Genomic DNA, 19,709 nt, shown 5'->3' with positions numbered 1-19,709 from the left:
TTAGATTGTCTCTTTCAAGGAAACCTACAATTTGATTTCATGCATTATGAAGCAAACATACAGTGAGAATGCTGTAACTACACTGATGCAGGATCATATCTTGGTTAATCCCTGTGCTCAGTGGTTTTGCTGAAAAAACAATTATGACATTCAGGACCTTGGGAAAGCTGGCTGCCTACATTAACACATTACACACAGAAGCTTTTAAATACAAATGGAGGTTAGTCAATCATACAGAGCAGCTGTGCAGCATGATGGTGCAGCAATTGATTATTCTACCTTCAGGCACAACCCAGTGGTTACATCATATTCTCCTGCAGAGAAAAACCCACATGCTAGGAGAAGCGCTGAGCCAGCTATAGAAGCATGACTGCTTCATTATCATAATGTTATATCTGTTTTATCAGCAAAACCACTCAGCACAGGGATTAAACAAGATATGATTCTGCATCAGTGTAGCTACAGCATTCTCAAGGTATGTTTGTTTAATAATGCATCAAATCAAATGGTAGGTTTCCTTTATTCATTTCCAGAAGAATTTATTAAACTGACAATGGGGTATTATGATTCACCTCCACTTGACACAGCCTGATGGCATTTGTATTGTTTGGCCAGTTTGATTGGTCAAAAGGAATCGTAACAAGCAGTTACCAGGATAATTTACAAATTGCCTATCCATTTACTATGTAATGTTTTGTCCATCCTCTCCTCGGATAGCAGGGAGTAGGTGATTTGGGAATTTGATAGTAGATGATTGGCTGGAACAGTGAGATTGGTAAATGTGTCCATCTTTAAAAGGTGACCATACACACTAGACTAGCCTCAAAATCTAAAAAAAATAGTCAGGCTCACTGTATGGCTGCCTAAAAATTTATATTTTCACATTTTCTGCTTTTGCCTCAGATGATTGGTTCTATACACTTTAGTATTTTGTATTTAATGATGATGTAGGAGGTGGAGTTTAAATAATTTGCAATCACGATGATTTCCATCATGGATTCAGTATGTCCTTGTATAAGACTCATATGTTCCTGGTGTCTCGGCGATGGGAATGCTGGCTTTGTTTTATTTTAATATGCTCCTACTCAGGAGGTCAGGTTCTCTTCAACTGCTCAGAGATACTCTGTCGGCAGAAATTGACCTAATAAACCACCAGTAGTAGGTTATCAAATGGGTCAACGCCTTCTAGTTCATGTTTCCTTTATGGTCCAGTATGGTGGTGGCATCCAGAACATCGACTAATGAGAAGTAAGTTGGTTGTATATAGTCACAGATGTGGAGAGATTAGTACTGAAGTCAAGCTCTCCCTGCCTCAGAACACCCCCTCTGCTGAGATTGATGATATGCACCAGACTAGAGCTGGTTATGATGGACTTGGAAGGAGGACCGTCAGAGAAAACGCAGCATTCTGAGGTTGGGAGAGCTTGACTTCAGTGCTGAGCTCTCCACCTCTGTGATTTTCTACAACCATTTTTTGATGTCTGTTCAAAGTAGATTTTTTTTTTTTTTTTTTTTCGGTTGATGCCACCTCTCTGCACCATAAAAGAAACATGAACTAGAAGTGGAGTTTTTTTAGGTCAATTTCTTCACACCAAAATGACTATCTTTGGAAGTACCATCCCCACGAACCCTTACAAAATTTCCTGTGAAGAGTATTGCTTCATTGACGGATTCTGTAGGATTTACCTTGTATTTTCTTTATGAATACTGAGCAAAATCTTTTTCTGGCTGTTTTGACGCTTGTAAATGTGTTCAATAAAGAGGAATTTCATAACCCAATAAAACACTTACTATACCAGCCTGTTGTATATCAATATTGTGCTGCTCTATTGTTCCGGTATATTCTGCGATGTCTGGATAAATTGCTAAATTGAAGATTTATTGAGTATCACTATTGTTCTTCATTGGTTTTGTGCTTGTATAAAAACTAAGTGATGACACTTAATGTTTCAGACTCTTTAGATATATTGAGGCTTGGAGGTTACTGTTGGACCAAAAAGTAAGCTAATATAGAGAGGGGTAGATGTAGAGGGAGATCGATGGGTCCTAGAATTCGGCAGCACTCTTTGTAGGGAATGAAAAAACAAGTGGATTTATTCCAAACACCTTGTCAGGGGACGAAGTAGCTTGTTGGACAGTGTGGAACTGGACTGCGGAGTATGGCCTCTGGTGGGTAATATCTTGGAAATTTGTGCGTGCCTCTGAATATAAAAGGACTTGCAATCTCTTTTGGATATAGCATTCATTGATTTTTACTTGCAGGGATTCCCTATTAATAATGACTTTTGGCTGTGTTTGTATTTAATGCCAGGACCTACATTGTTAGTTGTATGTTTGCATCTCCTAGTCAGTTATACCCACACTGTCCACTTGTCGTATAGTTATGTTTTTATGTTTATCTCTTTTAGGGCTCATTCACACGGCCGTTCATGGGGACGTACATGCGGCCGCATATACGTCTCCATAGACTGCAACGGCAGCCCGGTGGCGATACGGTGCCACACATGTGCGGCACTGATCCACGCCGCACACCCCAAAAAGATAGAGCATGCTCTTTCTTTCTGCGAGTGTGCGGCCATGCACCGCTGTTTTCTATGGAGGGGGAGGGTTTTTAAACCAGGGTTTTTTTTTTTTTTTTTTTTTTATGAATTTCATGTGTAATTTTCTGTCAATAAAGATGAATATTTTTTCAATGATTTGTTGGATGTGGGATGATATTTTTGTTCTGATAGCTGTTTGAAGAGGCAGTGTATTTCCAATTTTGGGTCCCCTTAAAAAAGGGCTGTAATAAAGAGTACGTGGACATTGTACCTGCAGTTGTTGTTGTTTTTTTTGTGTATCTAAAGTTTTATTGATATTGATTATATAAAGAGGTGACGATGCATGTCCGTTTTTAAGCATGCGTTTTCAGACCGTTTAAAAACACAAACTCATGCGTTTTTAAAACTCATCAATTTTTTATGTTTTTTCTTGCCAATTATCTTAATAGATAAACAGGTTGTAAACAGCCAAAGGCATGGAAAACTCAAATGAGTTTTTAAATGGACTGAAAACGCATGCTTAAAAACGCCATGTGTGGCACCACCCTAAGCAGGGGGTTAGGAAACTGCTGTGTTCTGGATACCTGGGGCTTCTATAGTTATACAAGTCCTATAAGACCTCTTTCGTCTGCAGTATTACAGCCGCATGCTGGAGAGAGGAGGAGAGATTTGTAAGGTGCTAGGGAATTTGATGGCGCTATGTAAACAAAGATTGTTTTTATAATTTGGACTGTGGCGCGGGGAAAGAGGGCAAGCTTTATATTTTTCCCGTATACAGTTTGGTGTGAAAGGGGCCTATGACTGAGTGGCCTTGAAATGGTTATTGAGCAGAAAGTCACTTCACATGTTGTAATACATGTGAAGTGACATCAGGGGTTTCTGTTTTCATGGAGTCTTGTGCAGTCAATGACGGATCATTTGGCTCTGGTTCCAATCACATGGAAAATAAGAGGTGGACTTGGACCCAGAATTGTAGTGACATGTAGCCCGTTGGTTTGCAAAACGGCAAAAGTACTTCATGCATGAATAGAATGAAAAATGACGGAACATCCAAGGATTGCAAAAAGTCCGTTTCTGGAACACTTTGGCCCACATTCATCATAACTTGTACAGCGCCTGCGTAGTGTGCAGAGTTGAAGAGCGTGCACCAGTTTTGATGAATCTTGCCCCCTCTGCACACTACACTACGCCCCCTGCACTGCTCAGGAAATGTGCACCATTCTTTTTTGGTGCACTTTGTCAATGCTGCAGAATTGTAGCAAATACTCCGACTAAGCACTAACAAGCCCCTTTAGGGTGGTGGCACACGTGGCGTTTTAGGCCATTTTTAAGCACACCATTAAACGCATGCATTTTAAAAACATGCGTTTTTTGACCGTTTTTGTCTGTTTTCCAATTATCCTAATTAAGATCACTGGGGAAAAATGGTCAAAAACTGATGCGTTTTCAAAAACGCATTAATTTTTTTTACGGACTGCTTAATAACTGCCTAAAAACAAGTTCAAAACGCCACATGTGCCACCACCCTTAAGTGCCCATTTTTTCTGTCTTGTTGGACACAGTTTATAAATACATGTGCAAGCAGTTTGCGCCAGTTTTCTGTCTGACCTTGCAATAAAAAACACGCGCAAACACTTTAAAGGGAACCTGTCATCAGGAGCATTTTTTCTGGCTTCCCATGTTCCGATTAAGGATAGTGTACAGAATGCCAAAGATCTATTTTTCGCAAAAAGCCAATTTTTTTCTTATTTTGTAATGTTTGGGGGTAGGATATGAGGTAATTTACCAATGTGCATCTGTTGAAAGGTTTGCCATGCTTTCTTGATATGTAAATTGCTGCCTGCTCAGGCTTTAGTGACCTGATTTAAAAGTCAGCTAATTTTTAATATATTATTCAAATTTTTTTTTTTTTTTTTTTTAATTCCAGATAAGATGGGAGAAAAATATCACATTGGGCGAGCCCCCAGGATTCCTACACTCATGGTGGTGGTAAGTTCCTACTTCTTCAAAGTATTTAGTAGATTACTATTTGGCCTTCTACTTCAGCAGTTTATGAGAAATCCTCCCGCAGGAACCCTGAACTAGCATCCTGCACTTAAATCAATAGGAGCTGGATTTTGTTGCTGGCTGTTTTTGTTTTTTTTGGTTTTTTTTTCTGAAAATCTGTACTAAAATCTGCAGTGTAAACTAGCCTTTAATGAGAATGCTCCTTATCTTATAGTAGTTTAGAGTTGTTTCGAATTAATTAATGGATATAGTGATTACAAAAGTTATGGTTCTTACAACTTGTTATCAACTAATGTATAGCGCATAAAATCGATGGCGTGTGATGGGTATGTACCAGTAATACCAATCTGATTCATTGTTGACTATAGCAAGTTATAACATTGGCGGTTTTGATGGCATCTTAAGGCTACTAGGCCACCCAGGGCCACCAAAACTGCCCCTTTTAATCCACCCCTCATAAGTGTTCCTATTGCCGCTAATTGCTAGATCTCTTCTAATTTTTACCATTGTTGTAGTCATATAGTGGAAAGCCCCCACTCGGACATGAACATGGTCTTGGATAACTTGTAATTTTCTTGCATGTATTGTATCATATCTGAATTCACATAACAGTACACATGTAGTCACCCTAATAGCTTTCCTTAATACTCATTGATCACCATATCCGCGCATCCAAATTCAGGAGACCCACCAGTAAGTGCACGTCTAAAGCTTTTATGGAGACTCGCACGAGCCACCATTAATCATCTTCAGCCGTGTGTGTCTGAGCGCAGCGGCTCCAACAAGCAAAGAACAAACAGTCTAGATGCCGAGATTATCATTAATATTTCAGTTTCTCGGCTCTCGGAGCTGTTCCACAGCTTCTGTCCCATCCTAGAGGCTGAAATTCTGGACTGCTTACAGCTGAGTGGAAAAACAAGATGGCCAATGTATCCCTTCACACCGACTGTGAAGTCATCATAGACAATCTATTCCCATTATTTTGGCCACTCGGCAATGTTCTTCTAGCTGTGCTAGTGTACGTCATTCGTATATCGGGCAATATAACGCCTGTGTCCTGGAGCTGTCCTCTGTGGTCCTAAGTCATGTGGCAGCTGGTGCCATTGCCCAAATTGTGATAGAGAGTGGTTATCTGTCTAGGATATAGACTGCCGCACCATATATAGTATGACTTGGGTCATTGGTGTCACAGTGGGACAATGGCGGCCCATGGGCTGTTCTGTATCAGAATTCACAGTAAGTCTCTACGCGCCATTTAGTAATTGTATAACCATGAATTTATCAATACTCTTTTTCTGTATTGAAAAAGAACATTTCTCTTTTTTTTTTAACTTAATGTAAACGATCTTCTTTGTGCCCAAGGGGTGTGGCCATGTATGTCGCTGCATCCGTTTTTATCCTCTCTGGGCTACCCGTGCACCGCCCACCAGTGCGTCTTTACAAAATTATGGCCATCCCCCAAAAAACTGTATAGGAGAAATAAAATTGGTGCACTAGCAGGCACAGTCCAACCCCTGGAGCACTGAGAAGCTAATTTGCATAAATATACAAAATGTAATTTTCATTAAAGCGCCAGATCGCTCAGGAACTGGGATTAAACATCCAGGCACACATCGCCTCCTTCCTTCTAAAATCAACTTTAACATTTATGCTATTGGCCTGAAAGGGGATGTCTCCAGAGCACCCACATGCTGCTCCTTCACAGGCTGTTGCACTGTGCAGGAGCACTTCCCTCCTTCCACTGTGTGCTGAAACTTCCTCTGCTTCCTCAGCACTGCCACCTTTCTCTGTCTGATGTAACCTCAATGCTGCAAAGGGGGAGACAGTATAACATAATGACCCCCAGAGCCCTTGTGGCTCATTTGCATAAATATAAAAGTTTTTTTTAAACATATGAGTAAATGTCTCTGGATTAATAATATATATTATATTGTATTCTTTTTTTTTTTTTACCCCACCGTTAAAGGATATATATAGTTTAGTTGGAAATTCTGTTATTTACATGTTTTTACTGTTCTCTGCTAAATGTATACATTGCTCATTCCGTCTTTTCCAGTGTATTTTGGGATCTGTACTGTGCTGCTCCAGAGAGACGTGAAACCTGTGAACATTCAAGTGAAGCGAAGGCCTTTCATGATTACGTAAGTGACTGATGATACATACGCTCCGTATAATGAGGATCTATATATGGCTGCCACCAAGATGTGTTGTGTACCATGGGATTGTGGTATTGTGCTTTGAACATACTGTATATCATCATCTTCCTTGTATTGTTGCATTGGCAGCGTCTAATGGTTACTGGTTGTTTAGTTGCTGGTGAAAACAACAATGACTTAATTGGATGAATTTGTGGCTGGTTTGTTTCTAAGATTTTTCAGCTGACATAATGTTTTATAATGTTGATTGATCTATGAATTTGTAGGCTTTGCATTCACCTAAGGATACCTGTAAACAAGAGTTGCATTTGTGGGCGCTATTTTTTTTTTCATCTGTATGGTAGTGTCCTGAACATAAGGATTTATCATTGGCTGTTTTCTTTTATCAAATGACCTGCATGTGTTATGTATAAGCTCAGTGGAAGCCATTGGAGCCTATTGTGGACGGATGCAACTATATTGCATCCATCCCCGGCCTCCACTGAGCACACGCATATAAGGAAACTTACAGAACTGGGATAGCACCTGAGGGATCCACCCAATGTATACTTATAACGGAGGCCAAAGCTATTATTTGAATGTAGACTAACTGGCATCTTGTGGCCTGTTTGACTTTGGAGCACCACATGGCATGGACTGCCATTCCTTTAGGCTCTCAATTGGCCCATTCAGTCTTTTTGGCCAATGAGAATGGGAGCATGACTTTTTTTTTTTTTTTTTTTTTTTTAGAGATTTTCATAGTAAAATTTGGTTTCTCATTTTATTATAATCCTGTAGCACTTGTACTCCTGTGCTCTCTTGTATGCAATCCCTAATCTTTGCCTCGTATATGAAGTGTTACAATTTTGGTGGTAAATCATGATGCTTTAGAAAAGAAGCTTCCTCTTCCTGAATTTACATTTTGTGCATTTTCTATACAGACAGTCCCCTACTTAAGAACACCCGACTTACAGACGACTCCTAGTTAAAGACACATCTCGCTGACCACTGTGACCTCTGGTGAAGCTCTCTGGATGTTACTATAGTCCCAGATTGCAATAATCAGCTGTAAGGTGTCTGTAATGAAGATTTATTGATAATCCTTGGCCCCATTGCAGCTAAAAATGTTGAAACTCCAATTGTCACTGGGGCAGAAAAGATTTTTGTCTGGATCTTCAATTATAAAATATACAGTTTCCACTTACATACAAATTCAACTTAAGAACAAACCTATGGAACATATCATGTGCGTAACCCTGGGACTGCCTGTACTATTAACAAGTATCTACTACATTTTTTAATTGTTATATACAGAAATATTCCTGCTAAGCCTTGAATAACGCTGTAAATACATTGCATTACTTCTGTTACGACCCTGACTTGCTTCCCATACATATTACACCACAGAGCTGCGTTCATAACTCTACTTCACGTCCTTGGAAACTGTAGTTTGAATAAAGGGCTTAAACTAGAATTGATAGAAGATGGGTACATTTATTTATAATTTTCCATGTAAAATATAGAAACTTTATGATTCACGAACAATTATAACGTTTTTCCAGCAATTTTCTACTTATAGAAGACTATGGTGGAAATTTATCAGAAGTGTCTGTGGTAATACTATTTTTTCGTTGCCTATCGTAACCAGTCAGAGCTCAGGTTTCATTTTCCCACTGCTGTTTATAAAATTAAAGCTGAGCTCTGATTGGTTTTACCTCGGACACTTCTGATAAATCTCTCCTATCTATTGTAGTCTATTTTTAAACCTTATATTCACATTTCATCAAATTTACGTTTCTCGTCCCTGAAATTCAAGGTATGACCCAAAATGGTCCCTTTAATGGTCCTTTTAAGGATCGCTCATTTACTATGCATAATTTTAATTTAATGTATATCCGCTGTCTACGTTTCCTGTGGTATAATTGAAAGGTTGGGTAAACTGACCTCCCAAATGCAGGATATAAATAAGTTAGTGACCATCTGTTCCCTCAGCCTGAAAAACACTTTTATGGAGTGAGTGTTGCTGTGTTTTTTTTGTTTAGTTTTTTTAAAATAAAATACATTTTAAAAAAAATTACCGTATATAAAAATCAATTCTGTTGCTTCATTGCTTTAAAGTTTTTAAAGTGATTTTTTTCTTGCTGCAGAAATTCCTTACGATTGCCTTATCCACTTGATTGGATGTAAGTTTTGATACCAAACCCCTTTAACAATTGCGGTGTCTGATTTTACCACAAATCGCCAATAACCCCACATCACTGTAGATCCCCCATCTTTATATCTAATCTTACCAAACTTTTTCAGTGTTTCTTTCTATTAAAAAAATATGCAAAATGATTATGCAAAAAAACTAGATATTTTTTAAAGGCAGAGCTCTTAATGCAGTGGTGGTGAACCTATGGCACGGGTGCCAGAGGTGGCACACGGTGTGCTCTCTGTGGGCACTCAAGCTCAGCACGGAGTTCACCAGAATCTAACTGCAGTTCCACCCAGGTCAAGATTTAATAATCTCAGTGGTATTTTAACTCTTTAATCGCCGTGGGAGTATCTCATATGTCCTCATAGGGTGGCACCTCGTTGTCCAAGCATGTTTGAGATGCGTTCTGGATTATAGGAGCCATTACTTTGGATCCCTGGCACCTAGAATCTCTTGGCAGTTTGGGACTGAAGTTAAAGGGGAAATAAAAGTGTGGAGAGGACCGAATTATCTTTGAAGGTCCTCCTGTTGTCCCCATGACTCTTCCTGTACAGCGGGACCCTGGAGAGAAGCTACTGTGATAGTCCGGATTTGATTGTATCGGTGTCCTCAGGAGGCAGCTATGATTGAAAGCTGTGGGAGAACAGCTTAACGAGTAAATAAATAAATGACTGCTTGTATTGGCACTTTGTGATAAATGAGTGGGGTTTTGCTTGTAGTCTAATGGATTCATTCACATGGAGACAAATCTTATTTGTCAATGAATCAATGATTTGTTTGTGATGTTTGTGCCCTAGCTGACGAGAAGGCTTCATAGTTCGAAATAGTCGACAAAATCTATAGCAAAGTCGAGATTTGGTCAAAAAAAATGCATCAAGCCCAGAAAAATTATTAACACTAGTATAATGGAAAACTGGTAGTTTCTTAGACTTAATGGTAAGATCCAGATCCCGGATGTTTTGGCCAATTCTATTCTTTCTCTGCACAGATTTTGGTACATTTGTTATCCTTCTTGTCTCTATCTATAGTTTATGGTATATTACATTTTATTATATTTTTTTTCCTCCTTGCAGTTATACCTATTAGTTGGTGTTTGATTCCTATTCGGTCTCCTGAAGCCGCCTCCATAGGTAGACTCGGCTTGGCCTATGTTGCTTAGTACTAGTGTGACGTATACAGCTACTTCCAGGAAGCGGGTAATTCTTAAGACGGGGCTGCCATAAATGTGACGTCAGGAGCTTATGGTGATCACTTTGGTATATAAAGATTAGGATTATATCGGTGCTAAATCTTGTTAACGCAAATCCTTTCCTAGTCTCATCCTGCGTGTGATCTGCATTCAGCGGCGCTGTGGAGTTGGCTGGGATTTCTTTACCTAATACAGGCGGTTCCCTACTTAAGAACTTACAGACGACCCCTAGTTTTTTAATTTTTTTTTTTAAATAACCTAAGGCAGTGATGGCGAACCGATGGCACGGGTGCCAGAGGTGGCACTCAGAGCCCTTTCTGTGGGCACTCAGGCCATCAGCCTAGGACAGAGTGCACCAAACAGGACCAAATCCATTCAATCTGGACTGTTTGGAACTGCTTGAAAAGTGAGAAGGTGTTAAAAGAAGTGCATTATCTTTGGAGGTCCTCCTACTGGACCCACCATTCTTCCTGTACAGAGAAACCCTGGAGAGAAGCTACAATGATAGTCTGAATTTGCCCTCCTTGGCACATTAGGGTAAATAAGTGGCTTTTGGTTGTAGTTTGGGCACTCAGTCTCTAAAAGGTTCGCCATCACTGACCTAAGGCCCGTTCCACACTTGCGAGTGTGATGCGATGAACTCGCATCACACTCGCAACGCAAGCTGCCGGGAACGCGCGGCCCGAACGCTGCACCGCGGGAGTGAACTGACATGCTGAGTTCACTCCCGCGATGCAGCGTTCGGGCCGTGCGTTCCCGGCATCTTGTGATGCGAGTGTGTGTCTGCAATTAAGCTTTATTGTTAATCCTGGTTCTTATGACAATCCAACATTTTTCAAATACAAAAAAAATGGTCTGGATCTACAATAATAAAATATACAGTTCCTACTTGCATACAAATTCAACTTAGAAACAAACCTACAGAACCTATCTTGTACTTACCCCAGGGACTGCCTGTATATGGGTGGTGAATGCTATGTCCAACCATATGTGCAAATAGGTAAAGAACTTCCACCCCTCTGTAGATTATCTGGGACATCGTCTCCACTTCATGTATAAATTCTGTTATTTGACTATTTGCTTCTTGGTATTTATTGGATTTAGATTGGAGACACATAGGCTGTACACAATGGAGGCTGATTAATATGGAGCCCGTGCTGTTACCTCCCACACCCTTATAGGAAAGCTACAGCTTAAGTACAAAAATTGATTTACCATGAAGAAGTCGTTTTTAATACTTTGCGTGCCAGGAGCATTTAGACACTTTTATATTTCTTCACAGTAACTACTTCTAGTTGTGTCTGTGTTTTATAAAGATTCACAAAAAGTTCTTTAATATAAATGTAAAAGAGCACATCCTACGGGGAAGAAAACAAAATCCTGTCACATAACAGATTGAATGATCACTGCCTTTTATGATTCATGCACCAAAAATATATATTTCTTATTCACTAAATAAAACCCCTGGCTCTGTAAACGCTTGTATTATATGTAACATTTCTGGATCAGTCTCAATCTCTGCATTGTCTCACTCCTTCTCTTATTCTTCCTGGAAACAACTAAAGGGAACCCTTCACCAGATTTGGTGACCCCATTAGACTGTGAACCCCCTCAGGTTAGGTATATATAAATATCCTTTCCAGAAGTTCCTCTTTTATGAGAGCTCTCACCCGTTACCAATAATAATAATGTAGTAGTAATAATACCGTAATTATAAAAATCCGTCGAGTCATGTTTTACCTGAGATGAGTCGGGTTTAGAGGCCGCAAGGGGAGTAGAGTCTGCAGGGGGAGTGTCAATTTAGGCGCCATTCAAATGTACCTATAAATATGTTTTTAATGTCACAATAAAGATAAGAATTTCCTCTTTCAAGTTACAATAGGCTTGTGGTTCTGGGGGCTACAGAGCCAAAGATTCAGGCAGTTTAAGGTTTTATTCAGACGGTCGTGTCAGCTGCGCTGCGCATCCGCAAAACAATGCAGACATGTGATGTCAGTGTTCAGTCCTTATTGTGTCCACATTGTTTTTTTCACATCCATATGTCATCCATTTTTTTCACTGGTGCACATTTTCTGTAGAAAAAACAGGCTGCATATGGATGTCATCCAAGTGCTGTCCAATATTCGTTTTCTTTTTGTTTTTTTTTATTCTCACATGCAGATGCAGAGGTCCTTGATCTGAATGTGAGAATTAAATGGTTACTGCTGCTATTTTGTTCTCACTGACTGCACATCCGTGAAAACAAACGGATGTGTGAACAGACACAAAGGGTCAGTATGCCACACAAAAAAAGATTGCATACAGACCTCAAAAACACTCATCTGAATAAGCCTTAAACATAAGTAACAATGTAAATTGCAGATAAAAATCTAATTCCTGGAGATTGCAAAAATTTACTAAAACATGTGATTGAAGCCAACAGGTTCTCTTTTAGGGTATATTGACATGGAGGAATTTGGCACAGATTTTTCTAGCAAATAAAGTCAGCAGGTAAAAAAATCAACATCTGATGGCTCACAATGTGAACGTAACGTTATGGCCTCCATTGTGCATATAGGGGGGGTTGTGTATACGTTGAACTGGAGCGTTGCTTCTGGTGTCCTCCGCTGTGCAGCATAAACTCACCCGGTATAACCCTAAAATTTGCACCGATGGTAATTTACCATAGCTTATAGGTGAAGTTTGGTAACCTCTAATACACTCTTGTACTCTTGCCCACAGTTTGGTGGTGCAGAAACTGACCAGTCGGACATCTATGCCATATAATGGAGACTGTGCAGGCGTTGCTGAGATCTGTAGTGCTCACAGCTGGCATTGAATATATACAGCTATCCCCTTTCACATAAATATAGTTCTGGCTCATCAGGCTTGCAGCCACTGTGTGTAAAGTTGTATTATATGCGGTGGTTTATGCAGTGTTTTGAGCAGATCCGATATTATTCACCCTCCAGGATGTGCACAGGAGTTTACTGTAAGAGCGATGGGCGTCATAGACTAATCTTTATTTACTCTCTCCTCCCTGCTCGCTGTGTAGCAGTAGCTGACATTTCAGGTTTAGTAAGTCGCAGTTTGTGTCTCACAAATAAACTTAATGTTGGTTATGTAAGTGTTTGGAGAATCACTCTCCACGTAGGGTGCGCAGCCTAAACCGCAGCAAAATCCCAGTAACCACTGAGTATATAGCAAAGTACTTCAGCCAGTTCTCACCTAGAGGTCAGACCTCCACCAGTCATGTAGCTGCGCATTCAGAATCGTAATATTACATTTTGGCATCCGCTTAGGACACAGCTGGTATCATTACCTAGGTGGGGAACCAGTAGTGATCCCCAAAAACTTCTTTCAATAAAAAATACAAAGGCTATGATCAAGGTCCCCAACTAGTGATCTCTACTTCTTGGCTCCTCTTAGCACTTGGAAAATGAACACAGTCGATTACTTATTTTGATTGCGAGGGCTTCTACCAAAAAATGTATTTCCCAAATATTCTGCTGCATCAGACAAGTAGCATAATGGTTCCTTACAATGTATCTTGCACTCATCCACATAGGCAGGGGCTTCGTAATGTAACATTTGGTATACTTTTTTTTTTTAAGTATTTATATTTACACAGTGACGGTATTATTTATATAGATGAACATTCATTCATATTGGGATCCCGTAATGACCGAGGTTTCTGTTCAGCAGTGACTACAAGCAGTCCCCGGGTTATGTACAAGATCAGGTCTGTAGGTTTGTTCTTAAGTTGAATTTGTATGTAAGTCGGAACTGTATATTTTATAATTATAGCCCCAGCCAGAATTTTTTGGGTCTCGGTGACAATCGGATTTTAAAAATGTTGGGTTGTCATAAGAACCAGGAGTAACAATAAAGCTTCATTACAGACGCCTGTGATAACTGTTATAGCTGTTTATTGTAGCCTAAGGCCAAAGTACAGTAAATCACCAACATCCAGAGGTCCGTTTGTAACTAGGGGTCGTCTGTAAGTTGGGAGTTTTTAGGTAGGGGACCGCCTGTATATGAGATTCTGTAGTGCGGAGATCTCTTAATCTTGTTGGAGACGCTCTAAGCTGGCCTGAGTAAAGCCATCCCTATAATACCTCTGAAATGTCTTCGTTCTGAATGAGGTATAAAAAGAAATGGGAGCTTTGTAATAATTTTTAAAATTATATAAAAGGAGTATCGTTTTTTTTAAGAGAGATAAATGAAAAATATTACCGCAAGAAGGTTAATGGTTAAGAACAGAAACTTTACACCCGATGTAGAAAATCCAGGCTTAAAAGGTTGGCTTCCTGTCTCGCACCTATTTTATCATTGCGTAGTGTTCAGATTTTCTAAATGAAATGTCTTTGTAGTAAATCTTGGTTATAAAGCACTGATCCTTTCTTCACAAGGCCAAATGAAGCTCCTCTAGCCGCGGAGGACGGGAGCTCCTGGGTTATTACCCTTTCCAAGAACAGGTTTATCACATCCTAGGTATCAAGAGCTGTTTATTACAGGGCCCAAAAATAAGAGTTTCCCAGAAACGGCCATTGATGGATCCCTACGTGAATATATATTTTTGGAAGTTTTCACATATAATATATTTATTTTAAAGTCCCAATATATTCTACTGTACAGCCAGTCCCCGAGTTACGTACAAGTTAGGTTCCTTGGGTGTGTACGTAAGTCGGAACTGTATATTTTATAATTGTAGCTCCAGACAAAAATTTGGATTTTATAAATTTTTTTTTTTTTTTTTGCTGTAATGGGACCAAGGATTATCAATAAAGCTTCATTACAAACACCTCCAGAGAGCTTCAACAGAACTCACAGTGGGCAGAGGGTTCCATCTGTAACTAGGGTTCGTCTGCAAATCGGGTGTCCTTAAGTAGGGGGCTGCCTGTATTTGTCCCTTGTAATTTTGTGGGATGCTTCATCCCAGTCTACTATTCCTACAAAATGAGTGACTAGTTCTGGCTGTTGTGATGCAGATCCATGTATGGAACCGGACCTCCAGAAATGATAGTACATTGCTTCTATTGTGTCTTTTCTTCTGCAGCTTGTGGGTTTTATTGGTTTCCCTCTAAATGCATTTTTGGTAGAGGAATCAGTTTCAGATTTCATTATGACTCTTCCGTTTTTGTGGTGATGTAGCAAAAGATCACAGGTACCTTATTCATAGTGTTGAGAATTTAGAAAATAAGTAACTTTTGCAGAGAAGATCATAGCAGGCGACCGGCTGTTCAGGTTGTTCATGTAACAGGTTTGACTGGAATGTGTTAATAAAATGTAAGTTCTTATGTGAGGTGGATGCCCTAAATGGTAGGAGGCCATTGTATGTCACCCACTTATTATGGCTATTCCCATCTCCCACAGAATGCTCCAGGCCAGACATCTGTAGTCATTAATGATATGCAAATATTACCTCAGGGATTTAGTGAGTGTTAAATCATGACTGAATAGTGATATAAAATCGCAAGGGAGATATTATGTCAGGAATTTTTAATTTTATCATCCACCGGTGTGAGGCCTCATGCAATAAGCATTGTTTTTTGTTGTCCGGGCCCGATCCATTGATTCAGTTGAGGTTGTGTTCACACATGGCATAAACGCACGCATTTTCAAACGCATCACAACAGATGAGAAGAGAAGATTTGCCTAATTAATTCAAAACGCACGGGTTAATGTCACGTGTGAACACGCCATGACAAGTTCATTACTATGGCCTCATTTGGAGACACTAAAAAACTCAGAACAGGTCTTATTCCTGCCTGTGTTTGAGACTGAAATATTTGAGGTTATCGGGGTGTGAGCGGACTTTGTACCCCCAGAAAGCAGTGTATTATGGATGGATAAACAGTGGATTGCGGCACAGGACGGTGCTAGTAGGAGTGTCTATGACTAACACTGTGTCCGTAGGGTAGTCTGATAATATGGGAACCATTTCATATTTGAGGGGTTTGGAAAATCAGAGCAATTGTCCCAGACAGATTACAAATGTCGAGTCCATTACGCATCTATTGTGTCATTTACATTGTGAGCCAGAGGGTCGCTCTGAGGTAAAACACAGCAGGTTCTCCATCACTGAATGCCACTTAATTTGTGGGGACCTTGATACAGTATCAGCCTTTATATTGCCTGTCACGCTATGAGTACTTGAGGCAATTATTCTGTACGTGGAGATCTGTATTAATAATGTAAAGTTCTCGATCACATGTCTACATCTCGCATGGCGCTGTCATGAAATCCATCTTCCTGCTTGAAGTGATCTCGCTTTTGTTTCTTGTCGAGTACCTGACTGGTTCTCAATGGCAGGTGATTTATTGATAGCAGACGCCTGTCTAGATAAGTTCTTGAGTGAAATTTTACAGATTTTCTCAGTTTTAATTGTGTGTTTTTGTTTTTTATTTTTTTGCTATTGATTTCACGTCCTGTCGCACAATAGATCTGCTTTCATGTGGATGACTTTGATGCTAAGTGTATATACATTATGTACTTTGTATTGTGTAAATATCGGGGATTTTCTTGTCAGCTTTGTTACTGTAATTGTAAGTTTCTGGTGTCTGCAAAGGATCTATGTTTAAATGTATGTAGCATTTCACGCATATACATTCTCTATGCACAGGCCACATACAGATGACATGTGTACAGTAATGTCTCATGATCTGGCACGCAGCAATAAAACTAATTGCGTTTTGTGTCAAAGGAAACTGTCAGCAGGATTTTCCAATATGAACCACTCCCATTACTGTGACCTGGAAAGATTGGTGTAAAGTAATGCATATTTACAGCATAGATATCCATGCAAAAAGGGTTGTCAGCTGTACTCACCACTGCCAGGCCTCCTGCACCAATGAATACTTTCATAGGTCATTGGAATCTGGCTGTCAGCAGGGTCCGGGTTGCAACTTAAGGCTCGACAGGTTGCATGTGCACATCGGCCAGGGGCTGTGCACCCTGATCTAGGCTATTAATGAGATGAATGTGTGCTGCACTTTATGTACATGCTCAGGAGTAAAGCTCCTCCACTATAGATAAGATGAATAAGGCACTGGGAAGGAACACCTGCACTCATCTCAGCACTGGTAGAGCGACCAGGAAAACAGGGCTGCAGATTTGGAAATTTGTCTTACCAACACCACAGCCCTGGTGTTACCACACAAGATTTAGCTTCTGGATGATATATTAGATGGTTGACCACATTTCGCTATGTATCTGCATGGGAAAGCATATGCAGTCGGGGCCAAGGCCTGCCCCCGTGTGCTTGCATTGTGTCTCTAAATGTAATGCAAGCGCCGGGTGTTACTGCACATAGCAGATACTTTAGCCTTGATTTGCATATAACTTGTCACAGTATTTTTCTTTTCTTTAAGCCTTCTTTATAGGGTATCTGTCACTACACTGGACATTTTAGATGTGTTGTCTTTTCGGATAACAAACAGTTGAGACTGGTTTATAGTGTTACATTCTGCTTACCCAGTCCCTCCAGCAGGAATATACTCCATAGTCTGACGCTCCTGGACAGGCCATGGTTGGCTCTTTGATGTACAGGTTAAATCACAAAGTACCCAGAGGACATTCTGGGACTTCTAGTTCTTTTTAGTGGTATAACAAGCGGCATAGTTTTCCCCTTTTACACTTGACCAGTTGTGTCGCAGTAGCACAGGTGAGCCTTCTCAGCTCAGACATGATTAGTCTTCGGGGAGTAAGATCAGACCAGTGACAGTGATGCGTGATTCAGATGTCATGGGAACAGGGTATTTTCAGGAATCAGCCTTTGTAAAGCAGCTTAAAGTTTTAGGACACCAGTGCTGCACTCTCTCCTCCATTACCTCAGCAGCGCAAGAAATGAGGCCCTGAAAAGCAGCACAATTATTGTAATGGATTGGGCCTCGCGACGTGCGGCCATCGGTCTGCACACGTTATTCTGTGGTTTTATGAACCGTGCACCTCACAGCCAAGGTACGGGGACACACCTTAACGATCTGTAAATATCAGCACAGGTCGGGTGGTAAAGTCAATAGCAACTTCACCTCCGCCAAGTAGAACAAAAGTAACTGTGTGTCACAAGTGCCAAAGTCCATCCCTCCGGCTGCGCTCCCCACCGCCTGTTCACACTTTGAGCTCGCACTGAGCGGGAGCGGCACTGACTTGTTTAAGGTGCATTTACTTAATTAGTGTAATATGTTACCAAAATATAGTGCATTACATGTTTTTTTAATGGCCCTTCAGTAGGAAGACTGGATGTATAGATGGTCATACAGATTTAAGGGGTTATCCTGAATTGAAAAAATATGGCTGCCTCATCCAAAGAACATCACCACGACGGTCCACAGGCTTGTGTAGTATCCATCAGAGTCAATGGGGCTCAGCTACAAGAACCCATGTAGCAGTGTGGGGCTGTTTTTGTTCATGTAGGACAATGGTTCCCTTGTACTAATGACTTGTACAAGGCTAATAATTAACCATATCACTACTGAGACTAGGAAACCAGGAAATGTCTCCTGTGTTCTATAGGGTATAAACAGAGGGGCAGGTAGGGACGGGATCATCCTTGTGTAGCCTCCATTCTCCATGGCTATCCTTCTAGTAATTGAGAAGTTGTATTTCTTACTCGCATCGCAAGCAAAAAGTTTAGAAAAAGAAGCCTGAATGGCAGTTTTGGAAAGACCCCAAGGTTGTATTCATGTCTATATACATGTTTGGGTACTTTCATGGGTACATTGCGACCTGGTACTTATTTTTTATACTACCCATATTAGAGACAGAACGTTTACAACCTTTTATATTCCTATCTATTGTAAAGTAACTCTGCTATAAGGAACTTGTGGGACTTTTGGGACCTTTGATTTATTCCACTCACGCGCTAATTGTTCAAGCTGGATGAAGAGAAATGGTGATTTCAGAGTAAAGCCTATTTTATCTTGGTACCTAGACAGAACCTATAAACAAATAAAAAGGACTCCGGGTATACAGATAAGTATTTTTATGATTCTATTTTGAAGTGAGATGGGGGTAATAAGCTGATCAGTGGGGGTAGGCCTGCTTGGACCCCAATCAACAAGCAGAATGGATCCCAAGTGTTCTGGCCCAGTGGTTTTGCTGAAAAAACTATTATAAAGTTAAGATAATGAGGCTCTCTCACTCCTTTGGCTGGCTCAGCGCTTCTCCTTACCCTAATTATGCACTGCTCCCGCCTTGTATCGCTCAGCGTAAGTCAAAACTATGTCATCACTGTGTTTTCCCTGACAGGCAGAAGTAATCAGTCGCTGCACCATTCTCCCCTCCCCCAGCTGCTGTGTATGAGTCTTCCAGCTCAGGTTAATTAGTCCTGTCTGGACAGTTCAGGAAGCTCAGTTTGTAATATGTTTATGTAGGCATCCACTCAGTGCAGGGATTAAACAAGATATGTTTCTGCATTGGTGTAGTTACAGCATGAAGGAATGTTTGCTTTGCAATGTATAAAACCAAATGGTAGTTTTCCTCAAGATGCTTGGGTCTGTATGGGGTAGATTGGTTCAATTTCCAAGTCATTCAGGGTCCCAGTGGTGGGACACCAATTGGTCAGACAGATATCACCTATCCATGTGTATCTCTGTAAAGTTTCCCCTGCTCTCTTAACTTTTGACAGGAATATTCTTGGATGGTACTGTATTCTCTTT

General features: G+C 40.4%; 1 protein-coding gene across 3 annotated transcripts in view; it reads left to right on the top strand.

Annotated features, from left to right (window-relative positions):
• Nucleotides 1-19,709, top strand: part of SSBP2 (single stranded DNA binding protein 2) — a 115,389-nt gene that overhangs the window by 41,839 nt on the left and 53,841 nt on the right. For all 3 annotated transcript variants that reach the window (XM_072139245.1, XM_072139236.1, XM_072139253.1), the window contains exons 3-4: nucleotides 4,468-4,529; nucleotides 6,604-6,688. In XM_072139245.1, coding sequence (XP_071995346.1) covers nucleotides 4,468-4,529; nucleotides 6,604-6,688 — 147 coding nt within the window. The remainder of the gene's footprint in view (nucleotides 1-4,467; nucleotides 4,530-6,603; nucleotides 6,689-19,709) is intronic.

This window comes from Engystomops pustulosus, chromosome 1 (assembly GCF_040894005.1).
Source record: "Engystomops pustulosus chromosome 1, aEngPut4.maternal, whole genome shotgun sequence".
Taxonomy (NCBI): Eukaryota; Metazoa; Chordata; class Amphibia; order Anura; family Leptodactylidae; genus Engystomops; species Engystomops pustulosus.
The sequence above is the reverse complement of the archived record's forward strand: the minus strand, read 5'-3'. Positions and strand labels throughout refer to the sequence as shown.